Genomic DNA, 15,281 nt, shown 5'->3' with positions numbered 1-15,281 from the left:
CATTACATAACACCAGATCCAAGATAGCTCGCTCCCTCGTTAGCTCCAACACACACTGTTCAAGGAAACTATCCTGGCAGCATTCCAAGAACTCTTCCTCAAGCCCACCGCGTCCGACATGCAAAACATGTAAGCAAAAAACGGTTGTACAATTTAGCAACTTGTCGATACAAAATACTTTCACACATTTCAAAGATTAATGCTCCCTTGAACTGTGACCGTGATACAAAGTAAAATTTAAAATACACGGGAGGTGGCAAAATACAAATTATTGCTATCACTAGCAATATGAATTGTTGTCATATTCTGTGACAATTATACAATCAATGTTATGTCACAAAAAAGTGCAATTGCTCTTAATTTTTAAAAAATTGTTTTACAGGGACTGGGCATTGCTGGCTAAGACAACATTTATCGATTCCTATTTGCTCTTGAGAAGATGGTGGTGAGCCACCTTTTTGAATTTAAGTATCTTGAACCTGAAAATCTTTCGAGTTTAAAATTCTTTAAGTTATGATGAAGTAGCAGTAGGTTTCTACAGAATTTGGAGTACATGGACCTGTATTTAGTTTTATAAGAGAGTTCTACAGCACACAGATCTTTCCAGAAATCAATGGCTGCATCAGCAAGCTGGCTTACTTTGCAGAACGTAATGCAGTAAATTAAAGGATAAAACTGGTTGTGTTCCAATATTTTGCACAGACATAGATAATCATAAGTTAGTGCAGCACAGTGGTTAGCACTGCTGCCTCACAGCACCAGGTTTTGATTCCCGGCTTGGGTCACTGTCTGTGCAGAGTCTGCACTTTCTTCCCACGTGTGTGGGTTTCCTCTGGATGCTCCAAAAAGGCTGGTTAGGTGCATTGGCCACACTAAATTCTCCTTCAGTGTACCCGAACAGGTGCTAGACCGTGGAGACCAGATGATTTTCACAGTAACTTCTTTGCAAGGTTAATGTGAGCCTACTTGTGACACTAATAAATAAACCTAAAACATACTATTACATATAAGTAACATAGGTAGAAGGAAACACTATGACAGAGAAGGATGCGATGGTAGAACATAAAAGGAAGCTAGATAGGTATGAGAAAGGAAGTAATAGAACAACATGGTGACTGAATGAGATAATGTAAAATGGGAAGAACTTTGCCAGGTGCATAAACAGTATGTAGACCTGTTCAGCTGGATAGCCTTCACGTGTCATGTATATTTGATGCAATTTTAATAAGGTACCTGAACAGATCTACATTACAAGTGCCATGTTTTACAGACATTTGGAAATTGCCAACCAGAAATTAGAAAATTAAAACATTCATCAGGAGAGATGCCACACAAGTATCAGTGTTACAAGGCAGACACACTTCAGACATGCCATCGAAACACATACCTGCAGAGGTGTTAATCGCCACCATCTATCTCCTGAAGTGAATCATGATTTTGACCACAGGCGTAGAAATTCTCAGAAGGCAGCAACTGGCTTATTAATGGACATCATCAGCTGGTCGAAGTTTCTGCCCTTTGAATAGTTTTAGTATTACCTTTCTGGACTCAGAACTCAGGCTGCTGCTGAGCCTCCAGTTTACAAACACCACAGCAGGACTCCAAGCTGACCAATCGCCTGCACCAAGTCTAAGCCATCTCAAAGCTTACTTCTCTGGAAGATTCCTTCCATCGCCTGTTGAACAGACCAAGTCTCTGTATGCCAATCTCATCTTGTGGGACCACCATCAACTTTAAAGGAATTCTGCTGGCTAAACCCGCCTGCATTGTAACTCCTCTGTGAAGGAACCCTCACTGGACACTGACAATCAAGTGAATTGATACCCATATCTGTAGATCATAATTGTAAAACTCTTCTCTCTTATCTTCTTACTGTGTGTGTGTGTGTGTGTGTGTGTGTGTGTGTGTGTGTGTGTGTGTGTGTGTGAGAGAGAGAGAGAGAGAGAGAGAGAGAGAGAGAGAGAGAAAGTTGTCACCATCCCCTGGCTTTGAATAAATGACTCAACTTTACCTCTGCTTTAATCCTAAAGAGTTTACTGCAAATCACCTTAAAAATTGAGCTCACAAATGGTGGGGTTGGGAAACAGAATGCAACTTATTTCAAAAAATTAAAATACCGCTACGTGTGGCGATAAAATGAAGTAGTTCAGGTTTGTCTCTCTCTCTTTCCATAACAGGAACAAGCCACTTCCAGATGCAGATGACAATACTATAGAACTCTGCTGTTTATTATCACACTGTAACGCTTTTCATTCCAACTCCACCTTCCAGCAATAAAATAAAAATGACTGCAGCTTGGACACCAACTCAATTCTTAAAATGAAAAGAATCAAAAATGTGGATATCGAGATGCATTTTACATAAAACAGGGCTAGCAAGAGAATGGAAGAATATGGAAGGATTAGGATATATGCAGAGTCATTGAATGACAGTCCAAGTATTAACTGAAACCAGCAGGTTATGTCAGAAAATAGAAAACACAGAACCACATTTCACATTCTACCCATTAAATCTGAGACATATGTCATGCCCAGTACAGGCTTGACGATATTACATATGTCAAAGCAATGTTTTAAAAAGTGAACACAAAAGCCATTAAGATGGTTGCAGCATACCATGTGTCTTTTGGGATTTGAACTCTAGGCAGTAGAATCTGCAGCCAATTCCCAATCAAATATGGACTTGAGTAAAGGAACCTCTCAGGAACCTCTCAACTACTTATGAGATTCACACTCAGCTCATTGTTTGTAGGTTTTAGTCCATCCTTTAAACAATGTGGTTTACAGATACTCATCTTCATGTTTCACCAGGGGCATCAAAACTCAATGGATGTTAGGCGAACGTGAAATGGATCCCATTGACCTTTCATTGCATTATGATGGTCCCTCAGCCAAACACAAAAGACCTTGGGTGTCTCAAGCTCTCAAGGTGTAAAAAGTTACAATGTTGATCAGCCTAACCTTATCTGGAAAAGGCTTTGATTTTGTAACAGGTCACACAGGTGAAACAGCCATCAAACGAGTGCGGTCAAGTAAGCAAGTCAAAGTTATAAACAGCCAAACCTCTTTAACCTATTCAGACTTCCAAGCTCACCTGAGAACTGACCTCCTGGCATTTCAACTAAAAGCGGCTTACTGAGAATTCTGTGATTTTACGCCTGCCAAAACATCAACTCATTTAAGAAACTGCAGGACTGCTACGCAAGAAACTGTAGCTATGTGTTTTTTTCATTATCTGTATGTAATCTTTGTGTAAGGGATAGTGTCTGTGAGACGCTGAATTATTTTATACCTCCAGAGCAAGTTTATGACAATATGTAACACTCATCATTTTAAATCCTTCAAAAAAGGCTTGCGGATGGAATTATTTAAATTGGGACAATCACTCTGGAAGAAAACACATGTCTAACAAAAATACTTTGATCATAAACAACATTAAACACATAAATTCTGTCTGTGACACACAGCACATCAAACTGACATTGGAAGCTTGAAAGATGAGCTCATAGGGTGTTTTTGATGCAATTTCTTAGAATGGCCGTCTGCTTGAGACAACTAAAGAGCAGACTATAGATCTGGTGATGTGCAATGAGACAGGATTAATTAATAATTCCATAGTGAAAGTGTCCCAAGGAGGCAATAATCATGAAACAAGTGGATTATTCATTCAGTCTGAGGGAGAGAAGATTGAGTCTAAAATTACTTTCTTGAACCTAAATAAATGTATTTATGAGAGCATGAAGACCAAGCTGGCTAAAAGTAAAGGCAAAGTACTGCTGATACAGGAGATCTGAAATAAAAACAAAATGCTAGAAAAACTCAGCAGGTCTAACAGCATCTGTGGAGAGAAAAATTGAGTAAACATTTCAAGTCCAATATGATTCTCAAGTGAACTGGGAAATTAGGTTAAGAACATAGAACATAGAAAAACTACAGCACAAACAGGCCCTTCGGCCCACAAGTTGCACCGATCATATCGCTACCTACTAGGCTTACCTATAAGCCTCAATCCTATTACGTCCCACGTACTCATCCAGAAGTCTCTTAAAAGACCCGATTGAATTTGCCTACACCACCACTGATGGCAGCCGATTCCACTCACCCACCACCCTCTGAGTGAAAAACTTACCCCTGATATCTCCTCTGGACCTACTCCCCTGCACCTTAAACCTATCTCCTCTGGCGGCAACCATTTCAGCTCTGGGAAAAAGCCTCTGAGAATCCACCCGACCAATACCTCTCAACATCTTCCACACCTCTATCAGGTCACCTCTTACCCTTCGTCTCTTCAAGGAGAAAAGACTGAGCTCCCTCAATCACACTGCTCTGCCAATCAATCATGGCTGATATTTTTCTGATCCCCCATAACCCCTGAGCCCCTTATTCATCAAGAACCTATCTATCTCTGTCTTAAAGACACTCAATGACCTGGCCTCCAGAGCCTTCTCCGGCAAAGAGTTCCACAGATTCACCACTCTCTGGCTGACGAAATTGCTCCTCATCTCTGTTTTAAAGGATTGTCCCTTTAGCCTGAGGTTGTGCCCTCTGGTTCTAGTTTTTCCTATTAGTGGAAACATCCTCTGCACATCCACACTACCCAGGACTCGCAGTATCCTGTAAGTTTCACCCCCTTGGGACTAGTGGGGTGCCCCAGGGGTCGGTGCTGGGGCCTCAGCTATTTACCATTTATATAGATGATCTGGAGGAGGGAACCGAGTGTAGGGTGTCGAAATTTGCTGATGACACCAAGAAAGGCAAATTGTGCGGAGGGTGTGGAGAGTCTGCAGAAGGATCTAGATACGCTGGGCGAATGGGCCAGGAAATGGCAAATGGAATTTAATGTTGGCAAATGTAAGGTGGTCCACTTTGGTAGGAAGAATGGTAGGAAGGACTATTACTTACGGGGCGAAAAACTGCAGCAGGCGACGGTGCAGAGGGACCTCGGGGTCCTTGTGCATGAGTCGCAAAAACCCAGCTTGCAGGTGCAGCAGGTCGTCAGGAAGGCGAATGGGATGCTGGCCTTTATAGCGAGGGGGATTGAATATAAAAGTAGGGAGGTCTTGCTGCAGCTGTATAGGGCATTGGTGAGGTCGCAGCTGGAGTACTGTGTGCAGTTTTGGGCGCCGCACCTGCGCAAGGATATTTTGGCCTTGGAGGGAGTGCAAAGGAGGTTTACTAGGCTGATACCGGAGTTGAGGGGGTTGAGCTATGAGGAGACGCTGAATAAACTAGGCTTGTACTCGTTAGAGTTTAGAAGAATGAGGGGAGATCTCATTGAGACGTATAAGATGATGAATGGGATGGATAGGATAGAGGTGGAGAGACTCTTCCCGCTCAAAAAAGACAGTAGGACTAGGGGGCACAGCCTCAAGATAAAGGGGAGGCGGTTTAGAACGGAGTTGAGGAGGAACTTCTTCACTCAAAGGGTGGTGAATCTCTGGAATTCTCTGCCCGTTGAAGTGGTGGAGGCTGCCTCGCTAAGTATTTTTAAGAAGCGGGTTGATGGGTTCTTGATAAGAGAAGGGATTAAGGGTTATGGGGAGAAGGCGGGAAAGTGGAACTGAGCCACGACAGATCAGCCATGATCTTATTGAATGGCGGGGCAGGCTTGAAGGGCTAGATGGCCTACTCCTGCTCCTATTTCTTATGTTCTTATATTATGTTCTTAGCCTTCCAAACTCCAATCAGTACAGACCCAGAGTCCTCAACTGTTCCTCATACAGCCAGCTCTTCATTCCGGAATCAATCCTGTGAGCCTCCTTTGGACCCTTTCCTTTCCAAGGCCAGCATATCCTTCATCAGATGTGGGGTCCAAAACTGCTCACAATACTCCAAATGGGGTCTGACCAGAGCCTTATACAGCCTCAGTACATCCCTACTCTTGTATTCTAGCCCTCTCAATATGAATGCTAACACGGCATTTGCCTTCCTAACTGCCAACTGAACCTGCATATTAACCTTAACAGGATCTTGAACAATGACTCCCAAGTTCCTTTGCGTTTCTGATTTCCTAAGCATTTTCCCATTTAGAAAATAGTCTATGCCTCCATTCTTTCTTCCAAAGTGCATAACCTCACACTTTTCCACATTGTACTCCATCTGCTACAGATGTACCACCTGTAGCTAACCAGAATGTTAAAGCTAGTATCAAATTGAAAGACCAGCTATACTATTCAATGACGGGTTAGAAGACCGGACAGAATATAAAAAGCAGCAAAGAATGGCTAAAAACAAGAGGGAAATCAGAGTATTAGAAAAAGTTAGAAAAACAGATAGCAAGAATTTTTACAGGTATTTAAAAGGAAAAGATTAGTTGAATGTTGGTCCTCTACGGAGTGAGTCTTAGGAGTATGTAGTAGGAAATAAGGAAATGGCAGAAGAATTGAACAGATATTTTGCATTTGCCTTCACTGTAGAGGATACGAATAACATCCAGAGATAAATGTACATCAAGAGATCAAAGGAAGGGAAAAAGTTAAATAACATTCATCAGGTAAAGACTGCTGAGAAAATTATCAGAACTAAAAGCTGACAAGTCCCCAGGTTCTGATGGACTTCATCCTAGGGTCTTAAAAAATGTTGCTGAGATAGTAGATGCATTGGTTTTAATTTTCCAAAATTCCCTGGAGTCTGTAAAGATCTCCAAGATTGTGAAATAGTGAACATAAATCTGCAACACAAGGTAAAAGGATGATGGAAAGCAAGAATCTACAGATCAGTTAGTTTAACACCTGTCATAAGGAAATTCTGGAATTTATTATGAAAATGGTTATAGTGGAACACCTTGAAAATCTCAGTGCAATCAGACAGGATCAACATGGTTTTGTATAAAAGTCATATTTGATGAATTTATTATTAGGAATCAACAAGCAATGTGGATAATGGGAAACCTGCAGATGTGGTGTACTTAGATTTCCAGAAGACATCTGACAAGGTGCCACCTCAAAGGTTACAACAAAAAATAAGAGTTCATGGTGTAGATTTAACGAATATATTACCATGGATAGTGGATTGATCTGCTAACGGGAAACAGAGAGCAGGCAAAAAAAAAAAATCGGGTTGGCAAATTATGATGAATGAAGCGCCACAGGGATGATTGCTGCAACTTCAACCACTTACAGTCTATATCAATGACTTGGATAGCAAGGCTGAACGTATGGTTGCTAAATTTGCTGATGATAAAAAGTTAGGAGAGCAAGTTGTGACAAGGACACAAGAACTCTGCAAAGGGAATTAGATTGGTTAAGGGAGTGGACAAAATATTGGCAGCCAGAGTATAATGTTGGAAAACGCGAATTTGTCCACTTTGGTAGGAAGAATGAAAAATCAGCATAATACTTAAATGGGAAGAGATTGCAGTGCTCTGAGGTGCAGAAGGATCTGGGGGTCCTGGTACATGAAACGCAAAAGGTTAATATGCAAGTACAGAAAGAGATTAGGGAAGCAAATGGACTGTTGTCATTTATTGCAAGGAAGATAGAACCTAAAAGTTGAGGTGTTTTACTTTAATAGTATAGGGCACTGGCGAGACCAAATCTAGAGTACTGTGTACAATGTTGGCTTCCTTATTTAATAAAGAACATAATGCATTAGAAGCAGAGCAGAGAAGCTTTACTTGACTGATTCCGGGAATGAAGGGGTTATCTTTTGAGGAAAGATTGGGCTGGCTAGTCCTGTAACAATTGGAGGTTAGAACAATGCAACCTTATTGGAAATATAAGGTCACGAGAGGACTTTACAAGACGGATGCCCCACCTTGTAGAAGAGACTTGAATTAGGACCACAGCTTAAAAATAAGGGGTCCACCATTTAAGACAGAGATAATAATTTTCTTTTGATCAGAGGCTTGTGAGTCTGTGGAACTCTCTTCTCTAGAGAGCCAATGAAGGCACGGTCATCCAAAACGGAGTTAGGTTAATTTGAACATACGAACAACTGAATTAGGAGCAGCAGCAGGCCATGGTTACAGGGGTAAGAAGGAAACTGGAGTTGAGGCCATGATCTTATTGAATGGTGGAACAGGCTCAGGAGACTGAATGACCTACTCCAGCTCCGATTTCGGATGTTCCTATGTTCAAATCTATCACAGGCTCTAGACTATCAATAAAACCTCAGCAGGGATGTTGGCACTTAACCTACAAACGGCACATTATAAGAAACAACTGCTGAAACGGCCTTTTAAAGAAATGGCAAGAATGAATATCTGCTGCCAGTTGTTGAGCAACCTATAAAAGAGTAGAATTGTTCCAATTGGAAACACAACAGAGGCAAAGAATGCTCTTCCAAAGGTGGAAATATAGCCAACAAATTCAGTTTACTTTGGAAAAAGTTTTGATTTATTCAGAGAACATAAGTGTCATCCAACTACAGAGAAAGGGGACATAGTAACAAACCAGGTATAGTCCAAATAGAAAGAAACAGCGATCATGGGCTGAATTTTAGCAGCACTGCGGGAAGTTTTGGGAAGCTGAAAAAATGGTGGGGGAAGGTATTGGGTGATGAACCTAAATCTTTCCATTTTGCCAGTGGTAGGAAAGATCCCTGCCCAGCACCCAATTAAGCCACTTAAAAGTGGCCAATCAGTGCTTCAATTGGCATTTTACCAGCAGTGGATAGGCCTGTCACTGTGCAGGGGCACTCTTTTGTCTACAGAGTATTCTGTTATGGTAATGGCTACCACAGCAGAGCCTCACTGCCTGTCCACCTTAACATCCCTTCCCTGGGACATGCCTACCTGGCGCGGGCATCCCCAGACTCCTTACTTTGAAGGCTCATGGTTCATTGATCTACCCTTACTATCCTGATGTAGCTCCTGCAGTGGCCATTGGCAACTTCAATTGGGCTGGCAAGCTGGGGGGTGGTATGTCCCCACCAGCTTGAGCACACCCTGGTGCCCCTTCTAATCCCCTCTTCCTGCACCCAGCCCATCAACCTGTAGTTTACAGAACTAGATCTCTTAGGCCATTCTAATCCAACTCAGTCACTGCCTCGAGTTGGTGAAATGATTTTGAGCAAACCTAACCCAGTTCTTATGTTGGTAGTAGAGTTCACCATAGCTGACTGGTGCCACACTATCAGCAAATGGCTTTCCTTCGTTCCAACAAAAGTGGCTTATTTTGGAAAGTAACTGGCTTTGTTGACCCAGGTATGCATAAGCAAGTGCTTTCTTTATTTGAGTTAGCACTAGTGCTGTGAATCAATCATGTACAAGGAATGAGGGGTGCGTGCAACATACCCCACAATTACTGGCACACACCTTACTGACTCACAAAATAAATAAATTGGCATCCTATCAAATGTCGATTGTGTCACTCCAACAGCATAGCAAAAAAAAAACACTAAACCACAGGGAAAAGCAATATAATTTTACACAACAATTCAAAATAAGGAAAGGGAGATATGCTACTTTTGAGCCAAAGACGATAAGATTTCTGGACCTTCTGGCACTTCCGATTGCTTCATAAACAGTTCTCTGGCAATCCTAATATTGTATGTTAGGGTTTACATTGATGCAGTGAAAAAATGGTGGAAGTACAGCTTCAAGATATGACTTTCAATGTATTGTTTTATTAAGTAATGCTTTCCATACTTATGGTACTTGCTAACTCAGACAGCACAATTCTGATGAAACTCCACTGAAAATGACATGGCTTGTATTTTTTTTAATAATTATAGGAATCAAGTTTTACATATGTTTTAATGAAGCATGAGGATTTTTTTTTAAAACCAGTTTTGGCACAAATCTCAAAAGGCAAATTTTCTTTGCAAATTACCTCATTACTTACAAATATTAGGGGAAAATGCAGATGGCCTGTTGCTCAGCAACAAGACAATCATGAACAATGAACAAAGCTTCAGCCCCTAACAGGACACAATAAACAGGTTAACGAAGCAGCACCAATATGAAATTTCAAGAATGCAACAGAAATCGGGTTTATTGCTAAATAGAAACTGTTCACTGGCCCTGGGTGTTTGTGATCAGCAATGACATCATACTCGGAAACAAAGATTCTGCCAGATTCTAAACCAACTCATTTATTTCCTGAAAGTTAATCTCTACGTACAGTGTCTCAATGGATTTGGCATTTGCAAATGTCTGGCTATGTCAATTAGAGTCTTATACATGCAAATGTCTGTCTTTCATTATATTCATCGCATTTGCCCGCAAACAACAATCTTGAACATATTCGAAGGCTTTACTCCACTTGAATATCAAATACAAGGGATCTGCTCAAACTGAGTTCTAAATTTGTTTAAAAGGAAACATGGGCAGAAATCAAGTAAACAAAGCTTTTAAAATATCGACACTGATATATGTAAGAAGTATAATTAATAATAATCAGTGCATAATTCTTGACACTTGAATTCAAACTGCTCATTAAATTTTCCTTGCAATAATTGTGTTCAAGTAGAATTAATGGTATACAGAAAAGCTCACAGTTTAATATTTTCCAAGAAAGCTTACATCCACCAAAACAAAATACTATTTTTCCTACCCACTGATAATAAACAAGTGAAAATCTGCTCGGTACGTGGAGAACAAAAGACACACCGTAGTTACTCTGTGCAATGTTGATAGTGCAGTCGCCTGGAATAGTAACAACGTTCAAACACTGCCCCTAGGATTTCACTTTTTAATTGACCTTTTACTGCATCTTTGAATGAGCACTGCAACACTGCTCTACATTACTAAAATGACCCTAAACAATCATGCATCATGGCGTAATTTTATTATTCATGTTATGTTATATTAACGTGTAATAACAAAACATTATTGGGACTAAAGAGAATGGAAGAATATGTCATCACATAATTATGTAATAAATAATTATTGGTCCACAAATTTTGTGATTAATCACCAAATTGAATTTTTATTACACTGTTATTGAAGTGACAATAGTAGGATTTTAAAGACTCAAGTTAGAGACTCATGATTTTCTCAAAGTTGTAAATAAGTGACTTTTTTTTCCTCTTTGTAGCAATGCTCCAATCTTACTACTTATTATTAAAAAAGCATTGAGAATACACAGTAAAATGATCTCGTGCAGATAAATAGGAGATATCTTGCAGTAACTGGGAGGACAACGATTGATTTCATAGAGTTGGGCAAAAAAGCGCTGCAAGGCCTTTGGAAATGGCAGGAGAGTGTGCTGACATCTGGCAATTATGGGAGGTGGCACTGGGATGGCAGAGCACAAGGTGTAAGATCCCAGGTTTGATGTAATTGAAAAGTTGTGTCAGGGATCAGGAAGCACTGGGGAAGAGATGGTGTCATAAGATATGGGAGGAATGGAGGGGGGTGTCAAAGTGTGACAGCATTGTGAATTATGCATCGAGTGTCTGAGAGAAATGGGAGGGGAATGGTAGGACCCAGCAGACAGCATGCTCAAGTCTAAGATCATTGGGTATAGCGAAAGAAGGTGGCTACTCAGTAATAAGGTTAATGGGGAGGATTGTGAAGACTAAGACCATTGATAAGGGATCTGTGTTGCACAAGTGCTGCACAAGAAGATTGTGGAGATATTTTCCTCCTCAATCCACAGAAATATATCTGGAGGGGGAAGTTCTGAGATCTGGTAATGTTGCAAAACAAAAGAGGTAGCCACCTTTATAAAATTGCTCCCATTCCTCTTCCTCCTTCCCTCCTGCCCAACCACCCCACCACCAATATTTTCCTGGATAAGAAAGCAGACAATGAATTCTTAACTGTTGAAAGTTTACAACGTAGCAACCACAGTGAACATTATCTACGTGTCAAAAGTTCTTCGTTATCACTGAAGCACGTAGGGCAGGCCTGAGGTCAAGAAAGAAACTTTAGAAGTCTAAATCCTTTTTTCCTTTTTCACCTGGGCCATGGTGAATCCACAACACTGCCTGCCTGAGGGAGAACCACTGTTTCTGGAATGTTTAGGTATAGAGAAGAACATCTGCATAGGGATTTTCAATTATGAACGCTGGCATAAAAAATGAGATACAAATTTCTGACAAAGAAAGTAAGTTTTTTGGAAGCAATTTTGTAAATATTCCAATATTTCAATAGTATTTAACATATATACTTCATATCATCACCTACAGTTGTAAACTTGATGTTCTTCAAAACTTTAAGAATGCCATTATAAACTTTCCCGAGCATCTTCTCAGTCTCAAATGAACAGGGCTATTTCAACATAAGGATGCATTATTTTAGAACTCCAACATGCTGTACCACTGAGTGGCAGGTTACTGGAAGATGCCCATGACTCTTAAGGCTTCCCAATTAAATGTGGAAATTTGTAGCTATTCCATAAAAAGGAAAGGAAATCAGAAAAAGGACACAAGATATCCTAAGTTGTTCTTGTGAACTCCATAGAGAAGATTTCCAGAAAACTTCATGGCATGGCGAGGCGATGAACAATTTGAAAATCAATATATTGTATTCTTGATTTTGATACACTGACACCATGAATGGTAAAACACAACAAGGACTGACCAACTAGAAAGGCAAGCCGGCCAGATTTATCAAACAAGACATATATTAGAATATCAGCAAATGCAATCTTTTACAATAAGTCTTACCATTTTGTTCATCAAGTTCATTTCCAATATCTTGACCCATTTGTTTTTGTCTGGCTAACACTGTTGCCAAAGCATCCAAGCCTGCATCTTGTTCTGAATTTAGAAAAAGCACAATAGAATTCAAGTAAATTAACTATCAACATGGAAATTAACTGAATACTGTATTCTTAAAGATTTTGCTGACAGTTTAGGATTAACTTCTTCAAAATAAAAGTTGCAATTTTAGTTTGTATGCATTCTTGGCCTCGCACATGACAGAGCAGGTCCTCTCTCCACCTTGCACAGCCCTGGAGTCCAGAAGCAGTTACTATCTTGAAATACTATGTTTGATGATCAAGCCATGGCAATAACATTAAAAAGCAAAACCCCTACGTCTTGCATGCAAACTTTGTAAAGCCAATATCCCAAGGGAGAAAGCAAAATATAATCTATACTTAATGTAATTGCTAACTATCAATACTGTCTCAGTTTAGCCCTTTCAATATATACATCGGATAGAAATTATATATGATGTGGCGATGCCGGCGTTGGACTGGGGTAAACACAATAAGAAGTCTCACAACACCAGGTTAAAGTCCAGCAGGTTTATTTGGTAGTAAATGCCACTAGCTTTCAGAGCGCCACTTCTTCGTCAGGGCTTCCCACTCACCTGACGAAGGAGCAGCACTCCAAAAACTAGTGGTGTTTACGATCAAATAAACCTGTTGGACTTTAACCTGGTGTTGTGAGACTACTTACAGAAATTACGTAGCCATGGACATTCAAAACGTAGTGGCTTTTAATTAAAACAAGATCATTTTTATTTAAAAATAAATGCACGGTACTCATGTTTCATATTAGCTCATCAATGGTACAGTGCCTCAAAACTCACAACCTTAGGACCCAAGCAGGATCTGAGATACTTTTCTCCATCAGAATTTTGAAAGTTAGAGTTTTCCTTAGTGGTTTAGTACAAGTGGTTTGCTAGGTTATTCCAGAGGGCAGTAACAAAAAAAATCAACCACACTGCCTTAGTTCTGGCAAAAGATAGCAAACCTTCTTCCCCAAAAGGCATCAGTGAACCAAATGGTATCGATGATACTTTCACGGCACTATTACTGAAACAAGCTTTCAAGATTTTTTATTAAATAATTCCACCAACTGCCATGATGGAATTTTAACTTGTATCCCTGGGACTCTGGGTTACTAATGTTGTAAGAAGTCTCACCAGGTTAAAGTCCAACAGGTTTAATTGACAGTAAAAGCCACAAGCTTTCGGAACACCGTTCCTTTGTCAGGTGAGTGGAGAGTTCTGATCAGAACCAGGGCATATGCCCTGTTTCTGATCAGAACTCTCCACTCACCTGATGAAGGAACAGTGTTCCAAAAGCTAGTTTACTACCAAATAAGTGTTCACTACCAAATAAACCTGTTGGACTTTAACCTGGTGTTGAGAGACTTCTTACTGTGTTTACCCCAGTCCAACACTGGCATCTCCACATCATTACTAATGTTTTGACAGGATCACTATGCTGCTGTTTTCCCAAGGAAAAAGCCAACAGATACATACGAACACCACAACCTCCAAGTTCTTCAACAAGCCATACTCCATGCTGACTTGGAGTTATGTCACCACTCTTTCACTATGATTGGATCAAAATCTTGAAACTCTCTTCTTCAAAGCATTGTGAGTATACCCGCACCAGATGGAGTGCAGTAGTTCAGGAAGACAGCTTACTGTCACCTTCACAAGGGTAATTAGGGATGGACAACAAATATGGCCTTGCTGACAGTGCCTACATTGCATGAAAGAATAAAAAAAGAAACATCTTGTGTTTTGGACTGCATTAATCATGGCTCTCACTGACACAAATTTTGGCTGCATTGTTTCACTTGGCCTTTGATAATGTCAGGCCTGATGGTAAAATTTGAATTTAATTAAAGTCTGGGAATGAAATCTAATAATTCATAACCATAAAACCATAGTTAATTGTCATAAAACCCATCTGGCTCACTAACGTTAAGGAAGGAAATCTGTTGTCCTGATCTTACTCCAGGTCCACAACAGTGTGGTTGATTCTTAAAATGCCCTCTGAAATGGCCTAGGAAGCCACAGTTCAAGGGTGATTAGAGATGGGCAATAAATGATGGCCCAGCTAATGATGTCAACATCCCATTCCATGAACAGATAACAAAATAAAATAAAGCTGGTGTAATTATTGAAAAAACTACTCCTGTACAAAGACTTTTCATATTCATTAGCTGCTCTGCCTTGGTAAATTTTCAAATGGACATCTCCTGTCAACACTGAAAACAACATTGAATAAGACTGAATTCACTGAATGAAGAGGGACAAACTAAAGAACTTTGACAGATAAAACCCTGGACTAAGGGTCACTACCAACTGCATGGTTGTGAATAATCGTTTGGCTCCACTGAATGTATTGCTGTAACACCAGTATGAACCTGAATGGAGTAAAAGTTGGCAGACCATCTTAAATTACCTGCTCCACACTAGCTTGAAATCCAAGAATAGCATAGTTCTACATATGCTTATTTAAACACAAGCACAGAATTGTACAGCATCCAACTGTGACTAATATTTAATGTTAGTAAAGAACTGATAGGAAATTCCATTCGTTTCTAACATTAAAACTTTAAATAGGGTCCTGAACACATACTAAGACTTCGATGTTGATATATTCAAGTTGGTTGAGGTATGCAGCAATTGGTATGGAACCAAAGCAC

General features: G+C 40.1%; 1 protein-coding gene across 2 annotated transcripts in view; it reads right to left on the bottom strand.

Annotated features, from left to right (window-relative positions):
• Positions 1-15,281, bottom strand: part of stx8 (syntaxin 8) — a 182,519-nt gene that overhangs the window by 120,404 nt on the left and 46,834 nt on the right. For both annotated transcript variants that reach the window (XM_080208888.1, XM_080208889.1), the window contains exon 6: positions 12,555-12,647. In XM_080208888.1, the coding sequence (XP_080065014.1) occupies positions 12,555-12,647 (93 nt within the window). The remainder of the gene's footprint in view (positions 1-12,554; positions 12,648-15,281) is intronic.

The sequence above is a fragment of the Carcharhinus amblyrhynchos genome, chromosome 21 (assembly GCF_965287045.1).
Source record: "Carcharhinus amblyrhynchos chromosome 21, sCarAmb.v2.hapA, whole genome shotgun sequence".
Classification (NCBI taxonomy): Eukaryota; Metazoa; Chordata; class Chondrichthyes; order Carcharhiniformes; family Carcharhinidae; genus Carcharhinus; species Carcharhinus amblyrhynchos.
This window is presented reverse-complemented; position numbering and strand designations above follow the sequence as displayed.